At 34.8% G+C, this 26,187-nt stretch overlaps 1 protein-coding gene across 1 annotated transcript in view; it reads left to right on the plus strand.

Moving 5' to 3' along the window:
* Window positions 1–16,819: 16,819 nt before the first annotated feature.
* LOC109062343 (DNA nucleotidylexotransferase-like) overlaps window positions 16,820–26,187 on the plus strand; it is a 121,798-nt gene continuing 112,430 nt past the window's right edge. Inside the window, exon 1 of the mRNA XM_042736142.1 lies at window positions 16,820–17,616. Coding sequence (XP_042592076.1) covers window positions 17,396–17,616 — 221 coding nt within the window. The 5' untranslated portion in view covers window positions 16,820–17,395. The remainder of the gene's footprint in view (window positions 17,617–26,187) is intronic.

Genomic DNA, 26,187 nt, shown 5'->3' on the forward strand with positions numbered 1-26,187 from the left:
GTTAGTGAATTTATGCATTTTATTTTTGGTTGCAGTTGTTACTGACTTTTTGCTCAGTTGGTCTTGTATGCACTTTATAAAATATATATTTGTTTCTTTACAAAAAATAAATAAATAAATGAAATAAAAAATATAATTAAATTGCATTGCTATAAAATATTGCTTTTTTAATAAATTATTAAAAATTATATAAAGAGCAAATATAACATTAGATCAACAATAAAGTAACTATAAAAATATCAATATAATTTTCATTACTTATTTTTTTTTTTATTAGTTTTTTATCTTTGCATAATTCACATTCCTAAAATTTCTGTATATTTAATACATTCTGACTGATCTGCAAACCATGTTTTGTATTATTATAGCTGGTTAAATGAAGTCAGTGTATAGTCAGTGGAGGTTGGTTAAAGGACACATGAAATGTTATTGCATTTACTTGCTGAAAAAAAAAAGGAAAAAAACCCCAGGCTAAAACCAGTCTAAGCTGGTCATCCAGCCTGGTCTTTGCTGGTCAGAGCTGGTCAGCAGGCTGGTTTTAGAGGGGTTTTGACCACTTCCATAGCTGGTCAGGTTACTTCCAGCTTAAACCACCAGGCTGGTTTTAGCTGTTTTTTTCCCAGCAGGATAGAATAATCGTTATTAATAATTGTGATTGTCATTTTAATCAAAATAATCGTGATTATCAGTTTAAATATTATCGTGCAGCAGCCCTAATTTAAAACTAGTCCAGCTTCCTCATTCCTGCAGACAGTCACTGACCACCATCAACGAGGAACACATGAGAAAAATACACTAGCTTCTACAAACAGACAGAGTTTAGAGTAGAAATAGAAACAGAAATGGATTCCTTACGGCTGATGGATGAAGCTGAATTTGTTGAGGTCACCGGCCGAAAGCGTCTGCAAGAGTAACAACAGGTTTAAAAAAAATCACTTCATTTTCCATAAATCATCTGTACTGTATAGCTTCAAGGTGAATTTCTGCTAAGAGAATCAGTAATGTTCAGTGACGGTCGGGTTCTGTTCGAATGTTTCTGAGACACACACACACACACACACACACACACACACACACACACACAACACACACACACACACACACACACACACACACACACACACACAAACACAAACACACAGACAGACAGTACACACACAACACACACACACACACACAACACAGAACAGACTTTTTTATTTTTCTGTACTGAATAGAAACTTTTTTATTTTTTACAAACTTTTCTGTGATTTAACAGAAAAATGTAACAATGTAACATTAAATGGTTTGGAAATTGACTCCGAAATTGTTTAGTTAAAAGTGTTCCCAGAAGTTTCTTTAATTGAAAATATATGTAAGCAATTATTGTTATATTGCTTTGTTTTTGATCAGTTTATATGAATTGGTGTCATTTAACATGTTTCAGTTTCAATTTAAAAAAAAAAGGGAAAAATATATTTATAAATTCTCGACATGTGGCCTGCAATTAAATAATAATAGGATAAATATTTATTTATTTTCTTGCATTAAATGAAAAAATGTCATTAAAATTATAAATAAATAAACACACACACATAAAAACTAATGCATGAGTATTGGTGTTGCTGATGAGAATTTACACTCTTAAAAATAATAATTTAAAAAAAAATCTTATTAATTCAGAGAATGTGATTTTTAAGTAACAAAAGTTGCTAAATCAAAGAAAAAGGTGAAATCATCTTTATGGTTTATGATTGTAAGATGCATTTTTTCTGGCTTTATTAGGAATATAAAATTGATGTTAAATGTTTTAACCGCTACTATGTTTATACCTTCAGTAAACACTGATTAATTCAGTTGTTATCTCAATGTTATGTCCCTTACTAATTTAGCATATTTTTCTGTTTTGGGACACACTGGTTATGTTTGGAATGAAAAAGTAACTTTTATATAAATAGCCCATGGTGGAAGAGTTGCTGTTGGTGTTTTTCCACTTCTCAATAGTGGACTCACTGAGCATCTGCGCTGGCTCAAATGTTGATCAGATTCATACGTTCCCAAGGAACAGAAACTGATTCAGATATACTGCATGAGAACTTTTTTTTAAAATTATTTATATGAAGCAGCTGTCAAATAAACTCTGTGTAATCAGGAAACTTGAACAGGCTTTTTCCTCATTTCTAACACTAGGTGGAGTCCTCAGCCAGAGGGAAAACAGGCTGGCCTTACAACGTGCATGCATTGCTATGTGGTTGCTAGGGTGTTCTGGGGTGTTTTTAGAATGTTGCTATGCAGCTGTTGGGGTGTTTGTAGAATCTTGTTATTCGGTTGCTAGGGTGTTTTTAGAATGTTGCTATGCAGTTGCTGGTGTGTTTTTAGAACACTGATATGCGGTTGCTGGGGTGTTTTTAGAACGTTGCTGTGTGGTTGCTAGGGTGTTGTTTGAATGTTGCTATGGAGTTGCTGGGGTGTTTTTAGAACGTTGCTGTGTGGTTGCTAAGGTGTTTTTTGAATGTTGCTATGGAGTTGCCGGGGTGTTTTTTTGTTGCTTTGGTGTGTGGTTGTTAGGGTTTTTTGTTTGTTGAATGTTGCTATGGAGTTGCTGGGGTGTTTTTAGAATGTAACATTGTGGTTGCTAGGGTGTTTTTAGAATGTTGCTATGGAGTTGCTGGGGTGTTTTTAGAATGTTGCATTGTGGTTGCTAGGGTGTTTTTTGAATGTTTCTATGGAGTTGCTGGGGTGTTTTTACAATGTAGCATTGTGGTTGCTAGGGTGTTTTTTGAATGTTGCTACGCAATTGCTGGGGTGTTTTTAGAATGTTGCCATGCTGTTGTTGGGGTGACCAAAACACAACAAAATTACTAAAAGTTTAACTGTTGCTGTGTGGTTGCTAGGGTGTTTTTTGAATGTTGCTGGGGTGTTTTTAGAATGTTGCACTGTTTTTGTTAGGGTTTTTTTTTTTTTGTTTTTGCTATGGAGTTGCCGGGGTGTTTTTAGAATATAACATTGTGTTTGCTAGGGTGTTTTTAGAATGTTGCTACGCAATTGCTGGGGTGTTTTTAGAATGTTGCATTGCGGTTGCTAGGGTGTTTTCTGAATGTTGCTACGCAGTTGCTGGGGTGTTTTTAGAATGTTGCCATGCTGTTGTTGGGGTGACCAAAACACACAACAAAATTACTAAAAGTTTAACTGAAATTTAAGTAAAAATTAAAAACACAAAAATTAACATATAATTCAAATCTATAACAGAACCTCATTAATTCTAGAATAACACTGCCTGCTAGAGTGTTCTAAGCTGTGTTTAGAATGTTGATATTCTTAACAATGGTAATAGTCAAGGGCATCATATTTTGGGGATATTTTATTTTATTTATTTTTATTTTAGTGTGGATGCTGGAGTCTATCCCAGTAAATAACCTGGAGGCTTTTTATTTTATTTTTAAATAAGCTGAAGGCTTATTTTAATTTTAATTCATATGATTATATTTCTGTATTTTTAAATTATTTCTATTGTTTTTTTTTTTTAATATAAATATTTTGATTGCAGGTGAACTTTGGTTAACACTGTCACATGATGAAGGCTTTAGTTAGCCTCAGATATTGAGCTATAAATGAAAATGTTTGTCACACATCCTTCTGCTTTCAGAGTAATACTCGCTGCATGAAGCATCTGAATTGACCCGAGCTCCAAAACCCCTGCCATCTGAATTTAGCGAGGCACCTTCCTTAAGAATCTGAAGAGAAACGGCTCTAATAGAGACAAATACAAAAGTTTGAGCTCTCTGAATACCTGCAACTCTCTGAAGATACAAAGACAAGAAAATCACCTAGCCCTGCCTAAAAATCAAGCTTAGCCTTTTGACACAGAATAAAATATGGAATATTTCTCCCTGGCGCCTCCTTGGATGCTGCTTGCTGAAGTGAATTATTTATGTGGAGTTTCTCCAGGAGTCGGAGAGAGGCCTGGATCCGCAGCTGCATATTAAAAAGCTCAGCAGAGTCCCAGCTCGAGTCCCACATCCACTCACCCCTCGCTTTCACAAATCGCTCCAAAACTGACTCAAAGACATCTGAAGAATACAGTATCAAGAACACGAGATCGTCGAGTCTGACCCAGCGCTCGGTCTGAATGAAACACTGAGAAAAAGAGGAAAAGACAAGCAAACAGACTCCAGGACTCTTGTGTTGACACGTTTCCTCTTTCACACTGATCTGAGAACGGCCCGGGTGTTGTGTTGGCGGTTCATATTTGATTTTGATGTTGGGAGATGTTGGTGATTGAAGACTCCTGAGGTGCTTTGTTTTCTTTCCTGTGCTTTTCCTGCTGAAATCACAGGCTTGTGATTTATAAAAACAGTCATCTAATGTTTTGAGCTCTGCTTCATGGTTGGAAAATAGCTTTTAAACGAAAAATTTAGTTAAGTTGCACTGCAAAATTTTGCCACCTGATTCAACTAAAAAAACCTCTATTATAGTTTTTATTAATATTTTGAATAAGCTTTTAATTTTATTTTTTTTTGTTGTTGTTTTCAGATTTTATTTTAATTTAACCTTTTAGTAATTTTAATTAAAACTTTTTTTATTATTATTATATTTTTTTATATTACTATTTAGGTTGAACTTTTTTACTTTTAGTTTCTGATTTTGTTGATTTGCAGTTAGTAATTTTAATGCTTTAACTTAAACTATGGAAATAAGCAATGTTTCTTTGGTTTCTTTGAAAGGTTTTTCATCTTACAGTACAGTACAGTTTTATTTTATTTATTTAATTAAAAGTATTCTTTATTGTATAATAAGCTTTTATATTTTCAGTTTTCGTTTTAATTTCAAAACAACTTTTTGTAATTTTTTTCTTTTATTTATGTAGTTTTTTTTTCTTTTATCTATAGGTTTAATTTATTTTTATTTCATTCTTAGCTTTAGCTATAGGTTTTATTTATAAGTTATTCAACCTAAACTTATTTCCATTAGCTGTCAAGGAAACAGTTAGTTTATATTTTTCATCCTTTATTTACTTTTTATTTCAGTAAACAAAACTTAGAATTACTATTATAGTTTTTATTAATACTTTGAATTGCCTTTTATTATTATATTTTCAGTTTTTTTTGTTTTTTTTTTTACATAAAAAAATTATATTTTTTATTTTTTAAAAATTGTTTTTTTTTTATATTACTATTTAGTTTTTTTTAAATTCAGTTTTAGTTTTACATTTTATTTATTAATATTATGTTATTTATTATTTATTTAGTTAGAAATTTTAGTGCTTCAACTTCATCTTATTTCAGTTAGATTTTCATCTCATATTTATTTCAGTTTTATATATAATAATATATATATATATATATATATATATATATATATATATATATATGTATATATCAGTTGCTGCCTTAAATATTTTTATATAAACAAACTAGTTGTACAAGTAATTTCAACTATTTTTTTTTAATGTTGTTGAATCTTTTATAATTTAAAAAAGGTAGTTAATTATTTTGAATTATAATGTAATGAAAAAAAAAAAACATATTTACTTTTTGATAATAACATTTTTTACACTGTAGTGAAAGTGATCATGTTGTGTTTACAAATGGCTCATCAGGCTCTCAGCACACACTCACTGTGTGTCAGAGGAAACGTTCCTGTGATCTACATACTCTTTCACCAGATGGTTACCGCACAAACGCCACATGAATATGCAAAGATGTCTAATATATGCCCTTAACACCCATTCAGGAGGACAGTGAGAGTGATGTAGAGGAGTAATAGAGGAAAACACGTCCGAAACATACGGCACGATGCTGCGACTTCACTCAACTTTGAGCACAACACTGATGAAGCTCATACAAATACAGTATATTTGCACTCGTCAAGTGCCAATAAGGCTACACATGGAAAAAAAATGCTTTTTTTGTTTTTTTGTGAGTGTATTGGATTGTTGGTTGGTATTTAGGAATTTGTGAGTTTTTTTTCCTAATCTAAAAAAAGGAGGTCATCCGCTGATTCAACAAAACAAAAATGAGGAACAATGTATTTAATTTTCAACATAGCCTACTTTTAATGAGATAATTAAAAACATCCAAAACAGGTAAGAAGTTTCCTTTTAGTTATGTTTTTTTTTATTTCAAATTTCATTCATTTCATTGTTTTATTATTTTAATTTATTTTATTATTTTATTTTATATTTTAAATAAGAAAAACAAAAATAAGAAATTAGATAATTAAGAAGTATAAAAAACAAGTAAGAAGTTTTCTTTTTTGTATATTTTTTTTCTTTTAATTTCTGTGTCTATATTTTAATTTTTGCATTTTATTTTTGAGTTTATTTAATTTTCAACAGGTAAGAGGTTTTATTTTTATTTATTTATTTTATTTAATTTTGAATTTAATTGTATTTTATTTTTGAGTCAATAAAGCAAAAACAGTGTATTTAATTTTCAAAATACTTTCAATGAGATTATAAAAACCCGTAATTTTATTTTATTTTATTTTATTATAAAATTAGCTTTTTTATTTTTATTTAATTAAATTTTTTTAATAGTTTATTTATTAATTAATTTAAAGGCACAATATGTAAGATTTTTTTTTAATTAAAATATCCAAAAAAAAACACTAGAACAGTGTTATATATTTTGCTGACTTGTGTACTTACAATACATTATCCCAAATGTTTAGAAGAATGTTTAAATCCAGAGAAATAAGCAGTTTTTAACTAGTAACATGGACCGTGTCCATAGTGTCGCCTGCCAGTGACGTCTTAACCCCTCGATTTCCGGTTTTGTTTTGTAGAAAACATGGAAACACCAAAGACGCTTTAATATGTTGTGCGTTTTAATTTTTTTTTTGTAGAAGAAAAGAGTAACATTATAACAGAACTTTCTAACGTATCTAGTGTGATAGAACAGCACTGCTTTACCCCACATTCGCACGACCGGAAGGAGCGGAAGCGATCTACAGCATCATCAAACTACGCCAAAATACGCACCCTCTAGCGGTGAAAACTTACATATTGTGCCTTTAATTTGCCAGCCATTATCACAAAACTACACACTACATCACAACAAAACAGTGATATCCACACATATTGCAATTGATTGGAATAGATTCAGACTGAATCGGGTTCCTGTAAGAGTTTATATGGCACTCAGTCAGTAATTTTGGGGTTGGACTGATAACCTCATTTTGGCCTTTACTTCAAGCCCCACCTCATTAAATATCCTATTTTATTTGGAAATGTCAAATTATGAATTACCCACGTTGTGAAGGGTGTAATTTCCAAATGTCACCAAATGGAACTGCAAACATAATGAGTGTTTCCAAACAGGTTTCCCACACACTACCTGCTTCGCTGATTCAGAGGGTTGTTGAAATGTCATGCCGCCAGCTAAACTGTTCCAGATAGATCATGAAAAGTCTTTATCAGACCACGTTTGGGACACTTATCTAATATCTGCATCAATGCAATTCCATCACAGAGACCACAGCAGTCATCATTACACATTCAAAGAAGTCAGGCTTGTTCGCTCGCTTGTGAAAGAGTGAAAGCACTGCTGCATGCTTTTTAAAATGTGTGAATTAGTGGAAACAACTGATATAAATGATTAAAGAAAACATCAATATTGAGCAAGAGAGGACCCTACCAGAAAGCGACAGCCATCAATCCTGTTTCTCTGCACAGCGTCTGCACAGTCTTTCAAGTTTTGCTGTCGACAAACAACATTACATTTTAGCTATTTTACATAGTCGTGAATAAATATTGTGTGCAGCACATCAATGAAATAAAAAATGTTTAGTTTAAAGGTGTGTATTGTTTTTATTATATCTTTAAAAAAAAAGTGATTTACAGATAAATTGAATCTCGGAAGGCTCACCTGATTCAGAAGAGCGGCGACCTGCGCTGGACTCCAGCCCTCACATTGCTCTCTGGTTGGTAAACTCATCCTGGTTAGTTTTCTAGACTAACTCAACCGTCTCTGATAATAACTAACATTTAGCAGAGGCTTTACTGCTCTTTATCGCCCGTGTGATGCAAGTTCATGCAACATGGGAAGTTCCTCTTGATGGTAACTGACCCTCCGCGACTATTTTCTCACACCTCTCTGTCAGAAACTGTGGTGAGGAATTCATTTGTGTAGGTCATGCAAAGCCACAGCAGTCTATTTCGACCGACGTGTGATTTTGAGGCCACTTAAAAGAGCGCATAAAATGTGAATGCACTGCTTTTTAAAGTAAAACCATTCTTTGTGGGAAATGGTTGCAGAGACAGAAAGGGAAATTAAAAGATAAACCCGCGAACATATTTTAGCTGTTACACGAGCTTTATGTCAGGAACTGTGAGGTTTTTACTCAATTGTTTGGTTTTTGTTGGTGATTTGAAAAAGTTGGGTAATTTTCTATTTTCAAGCAAAATATTATGTCAGTTTGGGGCACGTTTTGTCACATTTTCAACTGTTTTTATTTTCTTACAACTCATTAAACATTTTCTGTAAAATAATAATAATAAAAAAACAAACAATGTTTTGATGTTTTAGAATTCCATTTTTGTATACATTTTTGTCCTGAATATAATTATATGTTAAATATATATATTTAATAAATAAACAAATACATCAATTATAATATACTTACTTATAATTTACTATTATATAATATGACAAAGTCCAACGTATGTGACTTCTTTAATGACTTTTATTTATTAAATTATTTTTTATTTATTAATTTATTTTACCTGGTTAAAATGTAAAATGTCAAATAACCTGTATTTTTGGGCGTGGTTTCTGCAAACTTTTATTTTCACATATAATATAATATAATATAAAACATAATATAATAATTATTATAATCACAGACAGATTCGATGATGGTGAGATCAGATTTTCATGTGGAACACCGGCTGTTTTCAGACTGCTTGTGCATTCAAAAATCTCACTAGATTATACATTTATTAGCCTTAGAGTATCGAAAGTATCGAAATGGCACTGGTATCGTAAAAAACCCAATCGATACTCGATACACTGACTCACACTGAGAAATATTTACCGTAGTCTCCCCTACAGCTTGCACACATGCAGTAGACGTAGTACATAATGGAGAAAAATGATCGCATGTGGGTAATTACAAATATATCCACTTACTTTTAGATGGCCATGTCTTAAGGGTTTTTTTTCTCAACAGGAAGCACTGAAATGTGTAAAGTGAGCTCACATGTGCACCTCTGCACCAGTGCTTTTAATAACGTTTGCCATTTCCTTTTAAAATAGATAACCACCTAACAAACCATAGCATGTGATCATGAGAAGATATTTGGCATTGAATTATCTGCTTTATGTAATAACAGTAACGTAAAAATAATAAGTATATTACTCTGAAATTGAAATGTTTTTGCTGACCACAGAACGCAGAAGTTTCTGTTTCTCTCTTATTAATGAATTATGACACTCAAGCACTCTCTGTAAGCTTCAGTGCTGTCCAAATGAGAGGAAGTGTCATTTATAGCTGTTTATTTCATCTTTGTCTTTGTCTCGTCTGCAGACCGCGCACACAGAAGATGCACCACAGCTCGAGTGCTTTCAAACAGGTCAGTTTCAAGAGCTGCTTGGGTATGAATAGATTTTTCACAAAGACGAGATAAAATAAGCTCAAGATAACTTTCTGCCTCTAAAAATGCCTCATATGGAAAGTTTAAAGCTTTTTTTTTTAACCATATATGCTGTTATTTGGAAACACTATATGATATGAGAATATATCATATAGTGTTTATATATGTGATTTTTTATATGACATTATATGTAGTAATTATCTGTCAATATATATACTTTATGTATGCAACTTCATGAAAACAATCAAAAAAATCTGTATGTTTATATATGTTTTGTAGTAATTATTTAAATAAATGTCTATCTTATATATGTTTTATATATACACATATATTCACTTACAGAATCAACATGATTTGACGGAATTTCCAATAGGCTCCATATATGACAAAATATTTCACATATTATGGAAATTAAGTACATATGTGATTATCAGTTTTAGTGAGATACAATCATCTACAATTCAGTTATTTGGAAATACTGTAAAACTGAAAACTCTCGTGCAGGTAATGTTTTTGTGACGCATTGTGTATTATATTTACAAAGAATTATTGCATTATTAATCATAATGATTCACTTTATAACAGCTACTTCATAATGTTAAGATGAATTGTGTACTGATGCAGTGTTTTTATGCAAAATTTATAGCAGTTATTGTTAATACGGTTGTTCCGGGAATCGTTGTTCTGCAGGTGCTCCGACACGGACCATTTTTCACCGGCCTGCGTTTTTAATTCTGGACCGGATCCAAACCCACGCTGACATGAAGAATTGAGAGGAAAGTGGCTTTACGATTTCACAAAAGCTACAGTGTGACTCCAGTTAACCTCCGGCATCAAGTTAATGAGAGTCGTAGCATCACTGTCAAAGACGCACACACGCACACACACACACACGAGACACAAACACACAATGAGACACACACACACACACACACACAAACACACTGAACACACGACACAAAACATGACTAGAGGTTATGAGAGAGATGAGCCTTACACACACACACACACAGACTGAGGTTATGAGAAAATGACCCATGCTGAGAGAGAGAGAGAGAGAGAGAGACGGGTCTGTTTTTGCAGGTTATTTGTTTGGTAGTGTGTTTTGAGGACTATAGGAGTTGAGGAGGATGAGTACACCCCCCCCCCAAATAATCAGAAATGGCTAAATTGTACCCCCCCAATATTTTAAAATCTTGCACTGCACGGTACCCTCCATTACACAGCGCTCTGGTTGTTGTTAGCATGACATAAAGGTTTCAAGGTACGTTTTTAATTTAGGCTGGTCAGGTCCGACTTTGAAAACTAAATAGTTCTCTCTTTAAATATGAAGAGGTCAAGCAACAGATTAATGAGTTAATCCAAATTTAACCAAAGGCTTATGGACGCAATTATAATATGTGACCATGCACCACAATACCAGTCATTAGGGTCAATTTTTTAAAATTGAGATTTATGCATCTGAAAGCTGAATAAATAATCTTTTCATTGATGTATGGTTTGTTAGGAGGACAATATTTGTCTGAGATACAACTATTTGAAAATCTGGAATCTGAGGGTGCAAAAAAATCAAAATATTGAGAAAATCATCTTTAAAGTTGTTCAAATGAAGTTCTTAGCAATGCATATTACTAATCAAAAATTAGGTTTTGATATATTTACGGTAGGAAATATCTTCATGGGACATGATCTTTATTTAATATCCTAATGATTTTTGGCATAAAAGAAAAATGGATCATTTTGACCCATACAATGTATTGTTGTCTATTGCTACAAATATCCCTGTGCTACTTATGACTGCTTCTGTGCTGCAGGGACACATAAAAGTCAGACATTGAAGTGAGTTGCTGTTTTTGCCTCTTCTGAGGAAGATTCATTCAATTGTTTTGGACATTTTGCTTAGATTTATTTAAATGTTCATTCAATCTCATTTTTTCAATCTCAATCTCATTCTCATCTCACTTTTCTTTCTGTTTTAAAGTTGTATTCTTTAGATTGTTTGACTAGCCGAAAGAGAACACAGGAAAATAGAAATTCTTATAATTTGTTTCCTGCTAGCTAAATTTCACACACATAAACAAAAATCTGGCTCTAAACCTATGTTTTCTCTATTCAAAGTTGATCTAGACAAGCAGCCTACAGTATATACAGTAGAAACCTTTATTTATTCATTCATTTTGTTAACCTGGCAACACATCCTTTACAAAAGTTAACAGTTTCACTAAAAAACAAACACGGTAAACCATGGTGACCACAAATGAACCAATCTTTTTCTACACTAACCATATTTATGTATAAACTATAATTATACAAAAACAAACAAACAATCAAAAAAAAAAACACAAACATTTTTACTAAACTTTTACTATAACAAAACCATGATTAATTTTTAAGGGATTTATTTGTGCATACTTTCTTTTTTCTTGTTTTGTTTTTATAATTGTACTGCCTTAATGGTTTGAGGTTTTGTACTTTTTAATTAAAAAAAAATCAGAGTAAGATTTGCGATACTTGCTCCGAAGTACCGTTCTGAAACAAATGATTCTCAAACCTACTCCGAAGTACCAACGTATGTAAATCAAATGATTTGTGATTCGTGCTCCAAAGTTCTGATCTAAATCAAATGATTCGTGAATCTTGCTCCGAAGTTCTGATTGGAATAATGATTCAGAAACTATCATTTCAGATCGGGACTCTGAAGCTCGAATCACTAATCTTTCAATTCGCTAAATGATTCATGAAGTCTGGACTGGACTTTTAAGGACTATTTCGAATGTAAGATTTTACCAGTTGATGCCTACACTAGTTTTGAGGTTTTAATGTGCAAAGTAGAATTTACTAGCCTATTGCTTTGTGCTTTGATTTATAGACCACCAAAAGTTAACAATGATTTTGGGTGGGTCACACGCTTGATCTAGTTTTATCATCAGGCTTTGACATTAGTAATATATCTGTAAGTGATGCTGGGCTGTCTGATCATTGGCCGGTTTTGTTTGACAGTGTGATTTCCTGTCCTAGCCCTGTAAACCAGCCTTCTACCTACCATTCATGGTCTATTAACCCCTCCACTGCTTTGCAGTTTATGGATGCATTTTTTGGCCCTCACAGCTCACAGTGATGTGATATCATCGCAGGATCAAAATGTTGAAGAGCTGGTTAATTGTTTTAACTCTTCATGTTCAGAAATTTTAAATGTAGTTGCCCCTCACAAAACCAAAAAACTGAAACCAAATAATCAACCATGGTTTAATAGCGACATAAACATTTTAAGGAAAAAGTGTAGAAGGGCAGAAAGACAATGGAAGAAAGACAAATTACAAATTTCACTTCTAATCTTACAGAGCAACTTGTCTAACTTCTAAGAAGCAGTTTCCTTGGAAAGGGCAAAATACTTTTCTAACATAATCCCGAAATATTCCCACTGTCCAAAGTACTGATACCATTCAATGTAAAAATACTGTTTTCTACATTAAACTCAGTATTGAACCCTTCAAGACCGGCTGGTCCAGAACCTAGCCAAGACTCATGTGAGAAGTTTTTTAACTTCTTTATAAACAAAATTGTTAGGGCACAGATCTCTGGTAATTTAACACTGAATTATCAATATGCGAATATTTGCCCCTCTGCTTTTTCTTATTTTCAAATTATTTCATACTCTGAGCTATTAAGTTCTGGAAAAGTGTGTTACTAAATAAAATTTCCCCCTACTTAATTTCTAACAACATTCTGGATCCTTTTCAGTCTGGTTTCAGAGCCAAACACAATACTGAATCTGCACTTTTAAGGGTAGTAAATGACCTCTTAGTATCCGCAGACTCTGGCAACTGTACTATTCTGCTATTACTGGACTTAAGTGCGGCTTTTGATACAGCGGATCATCGTATCCTGTTAAAGAGATTAGACTTTGAAGTTGGCATTCGTGATGTTGCATTAGATTGGTTTGCATCATTTCTCACAAATAGGAGTTTTTCAGTGGAAATTGGAGAATTTTCATCAAGCTCATTTTCCAGTCACTTCTGGGGGTGCCCCAGGGCTCAATATGGGTCCAATCTTATTTTCTTTATATTTACTCCCTCTCCACTTAATTTTTGAGTCCCATAAAGTTTCATATCGTATTTATTCCGATGATACTTAGCTCTGTTTTCCTTTAAAATCAGGCACTGATTCAGTGTCCTCTCTGCTAGCTTGTTTAGAGGACATTAAAGTTTGGATGGACATTAATATTCTTCAGCTAAATCAGTAAAAGACTGAAGTTATGTTGTTTGGCACTTCACACCTTTTAAATACTCTAAGTTCTACCCTGGGCCCCCTTCAAGAAAACATTCACGATAAAGTAAAAAATCTGGGAGTAACTCTTGACCCTGAGTTAAAATTTGACAAACAAATCAATTCTGTAGTTAGAGCCAGTTTTCCGCAGTTTAGGGGACTTCGCAAGATTAAAAATATTTGCTTTGGTGATTTGGAGACATGCATTCATGCATTTATCTCAACCAGGTTGGACTATCGTAACACTCTATACGCTGGAATAAATCAGTCATCACTCTCTCGCTTGCAACCTGTACAGAATGCCACGGCTCGTTTTTTAACAGGGACAAAAAAAGGGATATATAAATAAATTTGACTTGACCTTGAATCAAATGATGCGACGCAATGGTTTAACTGATTCAGAGTTTCAAAAAGCTCTGTTTCAGTTTCAGCCATCACTATGTGCTTTTACAAACCATACCAAAATTAGAATGAATGGTTCCTAACTGTTTTTTTTTTTTTTTTGCTTTAATGATTTAAAATGTTTTCGATAAAGCCATGACTGAACCAAACCAAATGGTGAAACTTTGATTTGAAGCAAAAAAGTATTTGAAAATCAGATCAAAATACAATCAGTTAAAAAGAGATCTGCTGAATTGTAGACAATGTCAGTTTTCACCAGGAAATCCGCTGTTGAACATGATTATTTAGAAAATAAGTTAAAATAATGCAGTTGGATGGCTTCAACAAATGCATATACAATCGATTAAAAACCTTGTAGCTCAAAGTAATCAGTCTTTAAAAGTTTGTAAAAATCATTAAAAACGAATCCCTATGGAGACAATGGAAGGGTTTTTTGCTTCCAGAGCTCGACTGTTGTGCTCTATTGCTGTGCAGTTACTAGGGTGTTTGCTATGTTTTATTTATTTATTTTTTATTTATTTTTTATTGGATGTAGTTGAGAGAGTGATAATTCTCAATGATAAAGCAGGTGAAATTTTCCGTCTCTATATATGAGACCAGAGTCATATCTAGAAACCAGAGCTGTGCACCTGTTTTATCAATAGCGAAATAGTGAAAACTGTAATACGATTGCTTACAGCATGCATTAGAATAACAGAGATGAAGACAAAGATAAGCAAAGAAAAAACTGAAAAAGAAACTGGGGAAAAAACTCAACAAAGCATCAACAGAATAAATAAACAAAGCAGTAGGAAGTGAATGATGCACTGAGGGAAACAGTGTGAGTTCTTCTGTAAAGAAGAGGCATAATAAAGATCTAAAAAGCCCTCAATGACCAGTTCATCTCCACATATGGTACTTAGCGTCCATTCAGCAGCTAATGAAGGGTTTCTTCTTAGTGGGCAGAGGCTCATTAGCTCGCTCAGGCAGATGGTGGTGCGGTAGGAACAGGATGGTGTGCTGTACTACATATGTGCCACGTCTGTGAAGAAACTGCTGGACATTACTGGACAGCTGTAGGGGTTTATCACTGTGACACAGGCCTCTCAAATCCCACGACAACTCGGTGGAGCAATTCAGTCCAGCACTTGTGATATGCAACAAGAAAAACAAGGTAGAGTTCACTCAGAATATGAATATATTCTCACTGTGTGACTGAAAAACAGCTTGAAACAGACCCGTGTAAGCATTGTTTTCAGAGATGCTGTGGCTGCAAACATATGGATTGAATCCCAATTTGCCCACCATCCATCTCATATGATATGCCAAAGTGAGACAGATGCGTCCCAAATGGTGTTGAAAATGCACTAAATGGCCAAAAGCATGTGGATGACTTCTAATTAACAGCTTCCAGTGATTTCCATGAGGACAAACCTTAATGCTACACATAAAATGATGAAATCAAGGCAATTGTGTGCTTTAGATTGTGTTGCAACACTTTATTAAGGGTTTTTCTACACTAGCTTGACGACACCCCTGTGCACAAAGCAACGTCCATATTATTTGTTGACTTTAGTGGTGAGATGTTTTCACTGGAATTACTGCAACAGCCAAAGCCATTTATTAGAAAGAGGGGGACATGTACTATTGCTGTATAGTGCAATAGGGTTGATTTAGAATAATTGGGCCATTTTTCTCCAGTCATCTTAATGGCAAAAGTTTCCCAATTTACTTGAATTCCATGTCAAAGGTGCATGGTTTAAAGTCCTATTTTTAGTGGTTTTGCCATGTTTGCATCCGTTTATGCCTTTTGTTATTTTAAGCTAATACTACCCACGTACCCTTGTGTTATAGAAGAGAAGGAGTTCACAGTAAAGGTGATTAATCTTCAATTAAGGAAACTTTTCTGTATCCTTCTATCTAGTCTTAAATAATACACTCTAAAAAATGCTGGGTTAAATACAACCCAGCACTGGGTAAAATATGGACCAACCCAGCGATTGGGTTGTTTTTGACCCAGCGGCTGGGTTACTACCCAGAAGTTTGGGGTAAACATTTAACCAAGCTATTGGTTGAAAACAACCCAGTCGCTGGGTTTGTCAATATTTAACCCAGCATGTTTTATAGTATAGTCTTGACCTTTGCACTTGTGTTTTTCTATTGAGTATTATGTTTGATACATCATTCTTTTATGGCTCATATAGTCTGATTTTATTCAGAGGCTCAAACTGGTCAAAGCTATGCAATTTGGTGCAGATGCTGATATTTATACTTATATTGACAAAAAAGTAAGATTAAATTCTGATGCTTGTGATGTAAACCATGTATGAATAATCAATTGCTTTTAGATTTTTTAACACCATTATCATGACAGGCTTTTTTGACAACAGTTTTTCTGAACTTTCTATGGATTTAGCATGGAAATGAGAAGTGACAGTCACACATTTAAATGTCTTGAACATTTTGTCATCATTTACTCACCCACATGTCATTCCAAATTTGACTTTTTGTCTTCTTTTCTGGAACAAGATGTTTTGAAAAAAGTGTTTTTTTGTCCATACAATGGAAGTCAGTGAGCCTTAACATAGTTTGGTTACCAGTGTTCTTCAAAACATCTTAAATTGCTGTCTTTTGTGAAAGACACACAGGTTTGGACTGACATGAGGAAGAGTAAATGATGAAAATATCAATATCTGAGATGAGGGTAGCTTTGTGTCATTTCCAAACCAAGCAAAATTAAAGATTTTTATTCAGAAACAATCATGTCCTTTACATTTTATATGTTCAGAGTGGTCCTAATTAAAGAATCAGACATTAATGTGTGTGGTACAAAGCCCTGTGGTGTCACAATGCCATACCAGTGAGTTTGTGAAAACAAACTCTGTGCTATTTATTCAAAGTTTCCCTCAGTGCAGATATTATTTTCCTTTCTTTTTCCCCGTGACCTGGTGTTCTGCATCCATCTGTTAGTGGTAGTTTTGGCAGTGCCCTATCAGAACGAGTGCCAAATCAAAAGCACCTGTTGTAAGACTCTTCTACTCTTTGCCAAAACCATAAACAAACACGCCACACCAACTGCCAGTTTTGTCTGTCAAAGGAAAATAAGGCATCAACGGCATCACCCCATGTAACTTTGGAGAATATGCGACAGAAGCCCCAGGCCCTGGTTCAGAGATGTTTCCGACTGCTCTTCCTACTCGAAAGCGTCGGCGGCCTGAAGTTGCCTTCGTTGGGGGTCGCGAGGAGGTGAAGTTCAGGGATGTGACTCTGTTCCTGGTGGAGAGGAGGATGGGAAAAAGCAGGAGGAATTTTCTGTCTAATCTCGCCAGATCTAAGGGCTTCTGCGTAGATGACGCTCTCAGGTACGTGACAAAGAACACAACCCAGTGGATAAGGTGAGATGCCGTGACCTAAATTATATTCCAGAGTCACCCTCAGGCCAAGATGTTGGTGACTTTTTTTCTTCAGTAGAACAGTAAAGAAGTTGAAACAGCGGTCTTTGGTGATTCATAAAATGCAACTCACTGTCATTTAAAATAAATAAATAAATAAATTATGATGTGTCACAATTCTCATACTATACATCCTCAATAGTATTCAAAAATATAATTAGTATGTCCTGAATCGTAGTATGTTGAAATGAGTATGTCAAAGATGGTCTACCACTTCTGGTTAGGATTCTAAGTGCAGATCGATGCACACTCTAATGGATAATACTGCCTACAACACACTGCGCGGTGAACGAAGATTCAGTTAGAACTACAAACATGCATGAAAAGTGTTAAAAAACTACAAATATGCGAGACTGATGGACAGAGAAAGGGGTTTGAGTGATAAATATTTTTTGATCAGGTTAGACATTGATTATTTATTTAATGGTATCTGTGAAATATTTCATCTGCAGCAACATTGTGAACTTTTATAATGATATGTTTGGTCATTAACTTTTAAATGCATCACTGTGTGCTTTTAAATGCATCATAGTCAAGTCAAGTCAAGTCATCTTTATTTATATAGCGCTTTAAACAAAAAAGATTGCGTCAAAGCAACTGAACAACATTAATTAGGAAAACAGTGTGTCAATAATGCAAAATGACAGTTAAAGGCAGTTCATCATTGAATTCAGTGATGTCATCATGCAGCTCAGTTCAGTTTAAATGGTATCTGTGCAATAATTTGCAATCAAGTCAACGATATCGCTGTAAATGAAGTGTCCCCAACTAAGCAAGCCAGAGGCGACAGCGGCAAGGAACCAAAACTCCATCAGTGACAGAATGGAGAAAAAAACCTTGGGAGAAACCAGGCTCAGTTGGGGGGCCATATCATAGTGATATAGTATAAGTAGGCAAATTGGGATGCAGCATTACTAGGGAAATTATTAGGAAAATGTATGCTACAATTCTAACCTGAAAATGTCTATTTTGCGCCATACAGCCAGGGTTGCCAGGTTTGCATGACAAATTTAACCCAATGGCCAGTCAAAATCAGCCCAGAGTAGAGCAATGACCACATCCCAAATATCAAACCTCAAAGATGACTGACAGGACCATGCTGGAGGATTTGATGCTCAACAGATCCTGAGCTCATTGATAAATATATGATCTTGTAAGTTGTGCTCTCTTTACACAGAATGCATGGGATTGCGGAGTCTAAAGTGAAAATGAACAGATTCCAATACCCTGCATATTGATAGCAGCTTTCTGCTGCACGGAAATTATACACAATATTAGAATGTTTGCGGGAGCGGGATTTAGAAAACAGTCCCACGCAGGGCTCTAGTCTGAATCGGAGCTGTTTCCTCTCAGTTCATGACTGTTGGAGGAACTGGAGCGCTGAATGAGTTTGTTCAGGATTAGATACGCCAGTATTTTGGCTCATTTCCAATCTGAGTGACTGTCAGGCGTCTGAAAGTGAGTTATGATTGAGTAACCTGTAGGGCTGCCCTCTATTCATAAGTTGACCAGAAGAGACTTGGTTGACCAAAATTTTATTAGTCGCTTAGTTACAGGAAATAAAACCCCACATTGTCGAAGTCACACAGATCGTTGATGGCTGGTCTTTGTGGTTTTACATCGGGAGAGGGTTGTTTGAATTATATCCTATCATTCATCGATCTCAAATGTGGCTTATCATCTAAAAATGTAAGTGTTAGCAACTTTACATGGCCGCTCAATCTAATGTCAAGCTGAGAAACGGAAGCTAAAGTAGTATTTGCTGCAGACGTGGAAGGTGAACGGCGTATGTCAAGCTAGAGAAACGTGTGCTATTCAAGTATTTGTTTGTAGAGTTGAGGTTAATACATCTTTCGAGTCTGTAAACACTCTACATTTATTTGTGTGCACTCACAATAACATCAGAACATTGTGCTTTTGTAAAATAATGAAAGAGATCAGGATGCGCTTTCTGCCGTCTCGGTCTCTGTGAACTTGAGCGAGAAACTCTGTGTATATCTTTGCCCTACAAACATGAAAATATATTTATAGACAGTGAAATGTCTACTTTTTTAAATAAGCCAATTCAAATGGTAAACAAATATTCTCAGATTATGTAATCCGTACGAAACATTCAGGCGCATCAACAACTGCTGGAGATGACGAGTCAGTGTCCCCAACTTCATCTCTTAAACCGGAAACAAAAAAAGCACTAGTTTATCAGTGAATTATTAAAACGCTAATGCAGCCTCCTTATTGTTTTTCCCTGACACATTCATAATCATTACTTCTGCCTGTGCGCTTTGGCAAGCATTATGCATGTGCTTGAGCGCTTATCAGGCAATTAAAGGCTCATTATAATGATTTAAATGGTTTATTAATAAATGTGCGATTGGTCAACTAATGCTTCAAATAAACGACTACTAGTTGACCAGAAAACTCCTTAGTGGAGGGCAGCCCTAGCAACCTGTAGATATGTGCTGCTCAAGCCGTGAACTGTTTGAGACGGTCCGGTCCGATTTGATGAACTGGTTCAAAGAATGATTAAAGACGACTGGGCTAGTTTTGAGTACCAATTGAACTGGTTTTGTTACGCAGACCTGGCAACCCTGTTGAATACGTGCCTGGAAGCATACCACTTGTCTGAGGCAATGGATTACAGGTAGAATAAAAAAAGTTCAGCTTCTTGCACAGACCAATCGTTTTGCTTCATAAGACCTTGAAATATTGTTAGGAGCAAAAACATAGTTGCATTTCATGAATCTCACGGTTTCAGCAAAAAATCTTCTTTACAGTTCACCTATCTTGGATGACCTGAGGGCGAGTAAATTAACAGCAAATTTAAGCATTGAACCTTTGGATCAATCATGTTTAAGGAATTTGAACGGAAATTAAACAGAAGTTAGTATGTCTCAGCAAAACATTTTATTATATAAAACATCCAGGGAGAGGGTGGATACTTTTTTCATTGATTGGGCAGTTTTCAAAAAAACACGTTTAGGCGTTAATAGTTGGTTTAGCTTAAAAAACGCCAATGACCACACTTAAGTTAATAGTTTGTTTGTTTTTAGTTGGTTTAGTTTAAAAAATTAATATGAGGTAAATTAGTTTGTTTATGTTGAAAAATGAAATTGGTGTGAATTAATTTTGGGTAAATGTACGTACATCTTTGGCAAACAATTAAAAGCTCTAAAATATTTTAATTTGCATACAATTTTATGCAAATAACAGTGATAATGAATAGGAGTCTCAATGAGTTTCTAGACAGAAGGTTGCATAGAAAATGCCATTGTAATAATAGCACAGAAACTATCTATTAAAACCTCTTGGCACAGCTATTGGTTAACAGAATCCATCGCTTCAAGAAGAACCAAACTTTACAAGCACAGGCAAACTTGTTTTGAAGTCGAACGCACAGTGTCAGAGTGTGTAATGTGCTGAACATCACGCGTGAAGTGTCGTCTGTTATTCTTCTCTTCATGGCTGCTTGGTCAGAAGCGATCCTGGGCTGTTGGTGCCAGTTTGTGCAGGTGGAGAAGCACCAGTGGGAGTTGTTTTGGGTAGATGGGCATAACAGCAGCCAGCAGTTTGCCGTAGCGTAGCGTGCCAAACCCAGCTGAGCGATGGCACCATTCCCAGAAATGCAGCTTGAGTTTGAGCGGCCTACGGCTGCGTGCTGCTGTCTGCAGCCAACCACAGGAAACCCGTCGTGATGAGCTGAAAACTGACAACGCATAAGCCAGTCAGGATTTGATATCTGTAAGAGTCTGATAATACAATGCCCTATAATAAATCCCCTGGTATTACCCTGCACACGGATGCATGATAGAAACGGCACAGAGAGGCTGCATGGAAAGGGCTGCAACATTCATAATGCACATCTTATGTTATATTGAAGCTGTTTGAATCAATCAAAGCGTGATTGGCTTCCTGTGGAGTTTGATGTAAGAGGAAAATGCCGTTGCTCATGGGTTGCTCGTTCATTGCTCGGCATCAGCTTGGATGCTTCTGCAGAAATTCCTTTCGGAGGAATAAAAATAGACAATGCAGTGAAGTATAGAGCTATAAAATTCAGATCATTTGATCTTGTGGGAGTTTGCATCAGTCTCTCTGACTTCTAAATGCAAACATTGTCATCTTGGAAAATATGACTAATTTGGATGCGATTTAAATACTCTGGTGCATGAATTTAAGATTCATGGTATAGAGTCAGAGGCTCATTTGACTCTGGCCACAAATAAACTGCATAACGATGCCATGGCAAACATCTTATCATTTTGGCATTGAGTTTTGCACAGATATTTTCAACTATATTTTCTTCAAAAACTGTTAAAATTATTAAATATGTTGAACTCTAATAGTGTATTGTTTCTCTGCTTTCAAGTCAAATCTGTGTGTTATTGTTAAGTAGACCTATTAAAAATGTTTTCATTAGTTGTACCTTTTTGCTAATTGAAATAAAGCTGAAATAAAATAAAAATTTGAAATCAATTGGTTTACTGAAACTGAAATAAAAAAATAACTAAAACTAAATAGAAATATAAAAAGGTAAGTTTTATTAATTTAAATAAAGCTAAAAAATAAAATATAAATATTACAAACTTGAGAATTAGAAAAACTGCCTTGACAACTAAACGAAATAAGTGTAGAAGTAATAAAATGACTAAAACTGAAATGAAGAGAAAACCTTAGCTTGACAATGATCCATGTTGCTTTGGGAGCTAACTGAAATATGTTAAAGTACAACAATTACTAAAACTAAAACTGAAGTAAAAATTAAATTAGTTAAATAGTAGTATTAATAACTAAGTTTTTGTTAATTTGAATAAATAAATATAATTATTAGATGAATGTAAACTTAAAAATATGTGAATTGTTTGCCTTAAATGGAAATAAGTTGAAGTACTGAAATTACAAAAACTGGAGGGAAAAATAATTAAAACTAAAAAGAAATATGAAATGTAAAATATATATAAAAAACTATAAAATATAAATAAAAGTTTGCTTTTGTTATTTAAAATAAACCTGAAAAATATAAATATTAGATTAAATACTTAATTTACAAAAACTGAAAAAAATTAATAAAGCTAAATAGAAATTTTACAAAAATAAACATGACTACTAAAACTTAAACTAAAATTAAAATAAAAACTGAAAATATAAAAATAAAAGCTAATTCTAAATATTATTAAATATTCTAATAGTAGCCTGATAGTCTAATAGAAGACTAGATTTACATTTTGAAAGAATAAGGATGAGAGAATTTTCCCTTGCTCTGATGGCAAACAGAAGTGAGTAAATTAGTCTCGCAAGCATATTTATAATTATTTTATGGCAAACAGAAGTGAGTAAATTAGTCTCGCCTCAGATTACTGTGGCTAACCCTCTCTGACATCATAAAACACAGCGGCACCTGTCCGTTCTGAAGAACAAACATCAGAAATCAGGGACAGTACTTGATTTCCCTCAAGCGTCTCGGGCTAATCTCTGACATCCACAGCGGCACCTGTCCGTTCTGCTATTGCTTACTGCTCTGATGTATTAGCATTGTGTTATTTAGTTTAGCCTACTGCTCTAAAAAAATATTTGATTTGTCAAGTGTGCGTCTGATCATCATAGTACTACGTCCATTCATTCACATCCTAATGTTTTTATTTTGTACTTAAACATTTCAAGTTACAATTAAAGTGCATGAGTACTAAATTCATACGCAATTACTTAAACCGTTCAATTGATCTGAAAGTCCACCTGATTTGATTTCATATGGTATAATCTGATCATTGAGAACTGCTGGACGAGAGCGTGTGGGTGTGTGTGTGTGTGTGAGAATCAATCAGTCATAGAGTAGATGTGAAACTGGATTAAGGGTTTGAAAACAGCTACTTATATCTTCACACAAAAAAAAAACTATATTTTACTCACACGATCTGGGAAAAAGTTCATATATTTCCATAATGTATAAATAAGTAACTGTGCATAGATTTTAGATTTCTGCACACCAACTGGGGAAAAAGTAATTTGTCTGTGTATACTGCTGTGGTGTGTGTGTGAAAAGTTTCACAGCTATTAACCTAATCATCTGCTGCAAAAGATTCCTGAGCCGTGACACATGGGTAAGACTGGCCGACCTGAACTGCACAACACGTCGGGGGAACGCAGCGCAGGAGGCTCTGCTGTATCAAGCTGGCTCGAGGAGCAGTGGGCTTCAGAGAGACGCGTGGACAAACAGACGTGCTGCACATCAGCTGGAAGTTTACTGAGAGCATGAACCAGAAACGCCGGCCGGCCCGCCTGAAGCCTGTGGAAATCAGACATTCCACATACACGGGGTAAGCTGCACAGGAGATTTTGAGAAGCTCATGTGGAAAAGAGCAACAGTTTTTTCTGTCAGTGCCCAAAACCACTGTAAATTTTTTTTCCATGGTAATCTGCTAGCATTGCTGTTCGTGGGATATTTTCACCTGGATGTGAAGGCCGCTATCCACTTTCTAGTATGTATGCCGAGCGCCGCATTGAAGCAAAAATAGTAATTGAGTGCATACACTTTTAAGTATTAACAGTATGTAAACATTGAGGACACAAACTCAGTATTTAAACAATAAAAGAGACCTGAAATATTTCAGTTGGTGTGCAAATGAATCTAAAATAGTTTACCTCAATGTTTTTAGTTTGCACTGCAACTGTACTAAAAGTGAATTTAAAGGTATACTTGTAGTAGCATTTTTAGAATACTTTGAAGTATAGTCTCAGAACTGCCAGTCAAACTGCTTTACTACGCGCTCAGCGCTTGTCATATTATCAACACATTAATGTAACTTATGCGTGTTTTCAACCACATAATGTTTATTTTAGGTCACTTACATTGGTAGTTTGTTACACACTGATGTCTGCAAATTACTATCTATTATTCAAATGTAAATTTGCCTTACAAGTTAAAGTACTCTAAAATAACATGTATTTCGGAGAAAAAAACTAATCCGGGCTGACAGGACTCTGAACTGTACATTTATAAAGGTTTTTAAACGAAGAATATCAAATATGTCTACATGGTAAGCGTGTATGTTTGTGAATATATAAAAATATACTATAGCGATACATCTGTTATATATGACGCGTCGCCATGGAAAAACAAGGGGCAGTTAAAATATTTGTAAATGGTAATAAACAACAAAAAGTAAACATTTTTTAATTGAATAAAAACACACTGATGTTAACTGATGGACTGGCAAAGTGTGGTGTCAGGATTACTTGTGGATCCCATCACACAACTCACATTCAATCCTAATGTGCGAAAATTGATTTGATGTTTTTATCAGCTGTTTGGACTCATATATGCATCTAATGTTGTGTATCTGCTGTGCATTCTGACGGCACCCATTCAGCTCTGAGCTGCAGCAGCAGAGAGAAGTGTGACAAACACGTGCTGCACATCACTGATGCATGAATGGCTACATTTCTTCTCCAAACCTCCTGTGGAAGAAACAAACCCATCCTAGCATCTGTGTTTTCACCTGTGACCCACTGAGAGTACACTTTTGACATTTTCATTGAGCAAAGTTTTAGAGTTTTTGGGTGAACTGTTCATTTTTAGAATACGTCTAGTTGTATTGTTTTATTTGGTGAGTTAAAGTTCCATCTGTTGTGTTGTTTATTTGGTGATGTAGTAACCACTACTAGAGCACTAGGTGTCGCTGTGAGCTGAAGTTATGTATGTTTTATTGTCTTAAATGCATAGGAATATATTATTTAATGCATGTTGATATTGTTATAGTTAAAATTGTTGAATGTTCCATAGTTTAAATGATTGAGATTCAATGATTAATAAATCCAGATTCAATGCTGAATTTGTTCTTTTATCTCCAAAAAAGCGTTTTCCCCATCCGTTTGGCACCTCTATTGAGTTCTCAGAGCTTGAATGCACTTAAATGACATTTCTATAGAAAGCAACTTCACAGCCGCTTTGGGAAATAATGGGAAAGGACATTGCATTTCACGTGTTGGTTGCAAAAGCACATTTCATAAAGCCATAAGGCCAGTGCATTTCCTGTCTGAGTGTGATTGTTGATAAATAATGAATTAGAGGCATCAGTGTGACGCCGGGCCTCGTAGCGCATCGCTGACTGACGCTGAAGACTGATTCTACACCCCTGGACACACCGTGGGTGCTTCCGCAGCATATGTGCCCCAAATAAAGAAATATGCTGCCTGTTTCACAAACTCCATTAATCTTTCTTCTCCCTCTCAGTGGGATACAGATGACGCAAGTCTTGCAGGACTTATGACTGTGAACTTGAGTTCGTCTTTTAGCTGCTTTAGTGCAGCAGACCAGAAAATGGCTTGTTTACTTTTGGCCGGCATTGATTGAGGCGTTTAGCATCGAGCGGCTAAAATGAAGATGCTTTGATTGATCAGAATATCAGAGTCAGGTAATGATGCAGAAGACAATAATGGATCTGCGACATTAAAGGAATAATTCAGCCAAAAATGAGACTTCTGTCATCGTTTGCTGAAGACCCGTATGCTGTTATTTCTATG

This window comes from Cyprinus carpio, chromosome B13 (genome assembly GCF_018340385.1).
Source record: "Cyprinus carpio isolate SPL01 chromosome B13, ASM1834038v1, whole genome shotgun sequence".
In the NCBI taxonomy this organism is placed as follows: domain Eukaryota; kingdom Metazoa; phylum Chordata; class Actinopteri; order Cypriniformes; family Cyprinidae; genus Cyprinus; species Cyprinus carpio.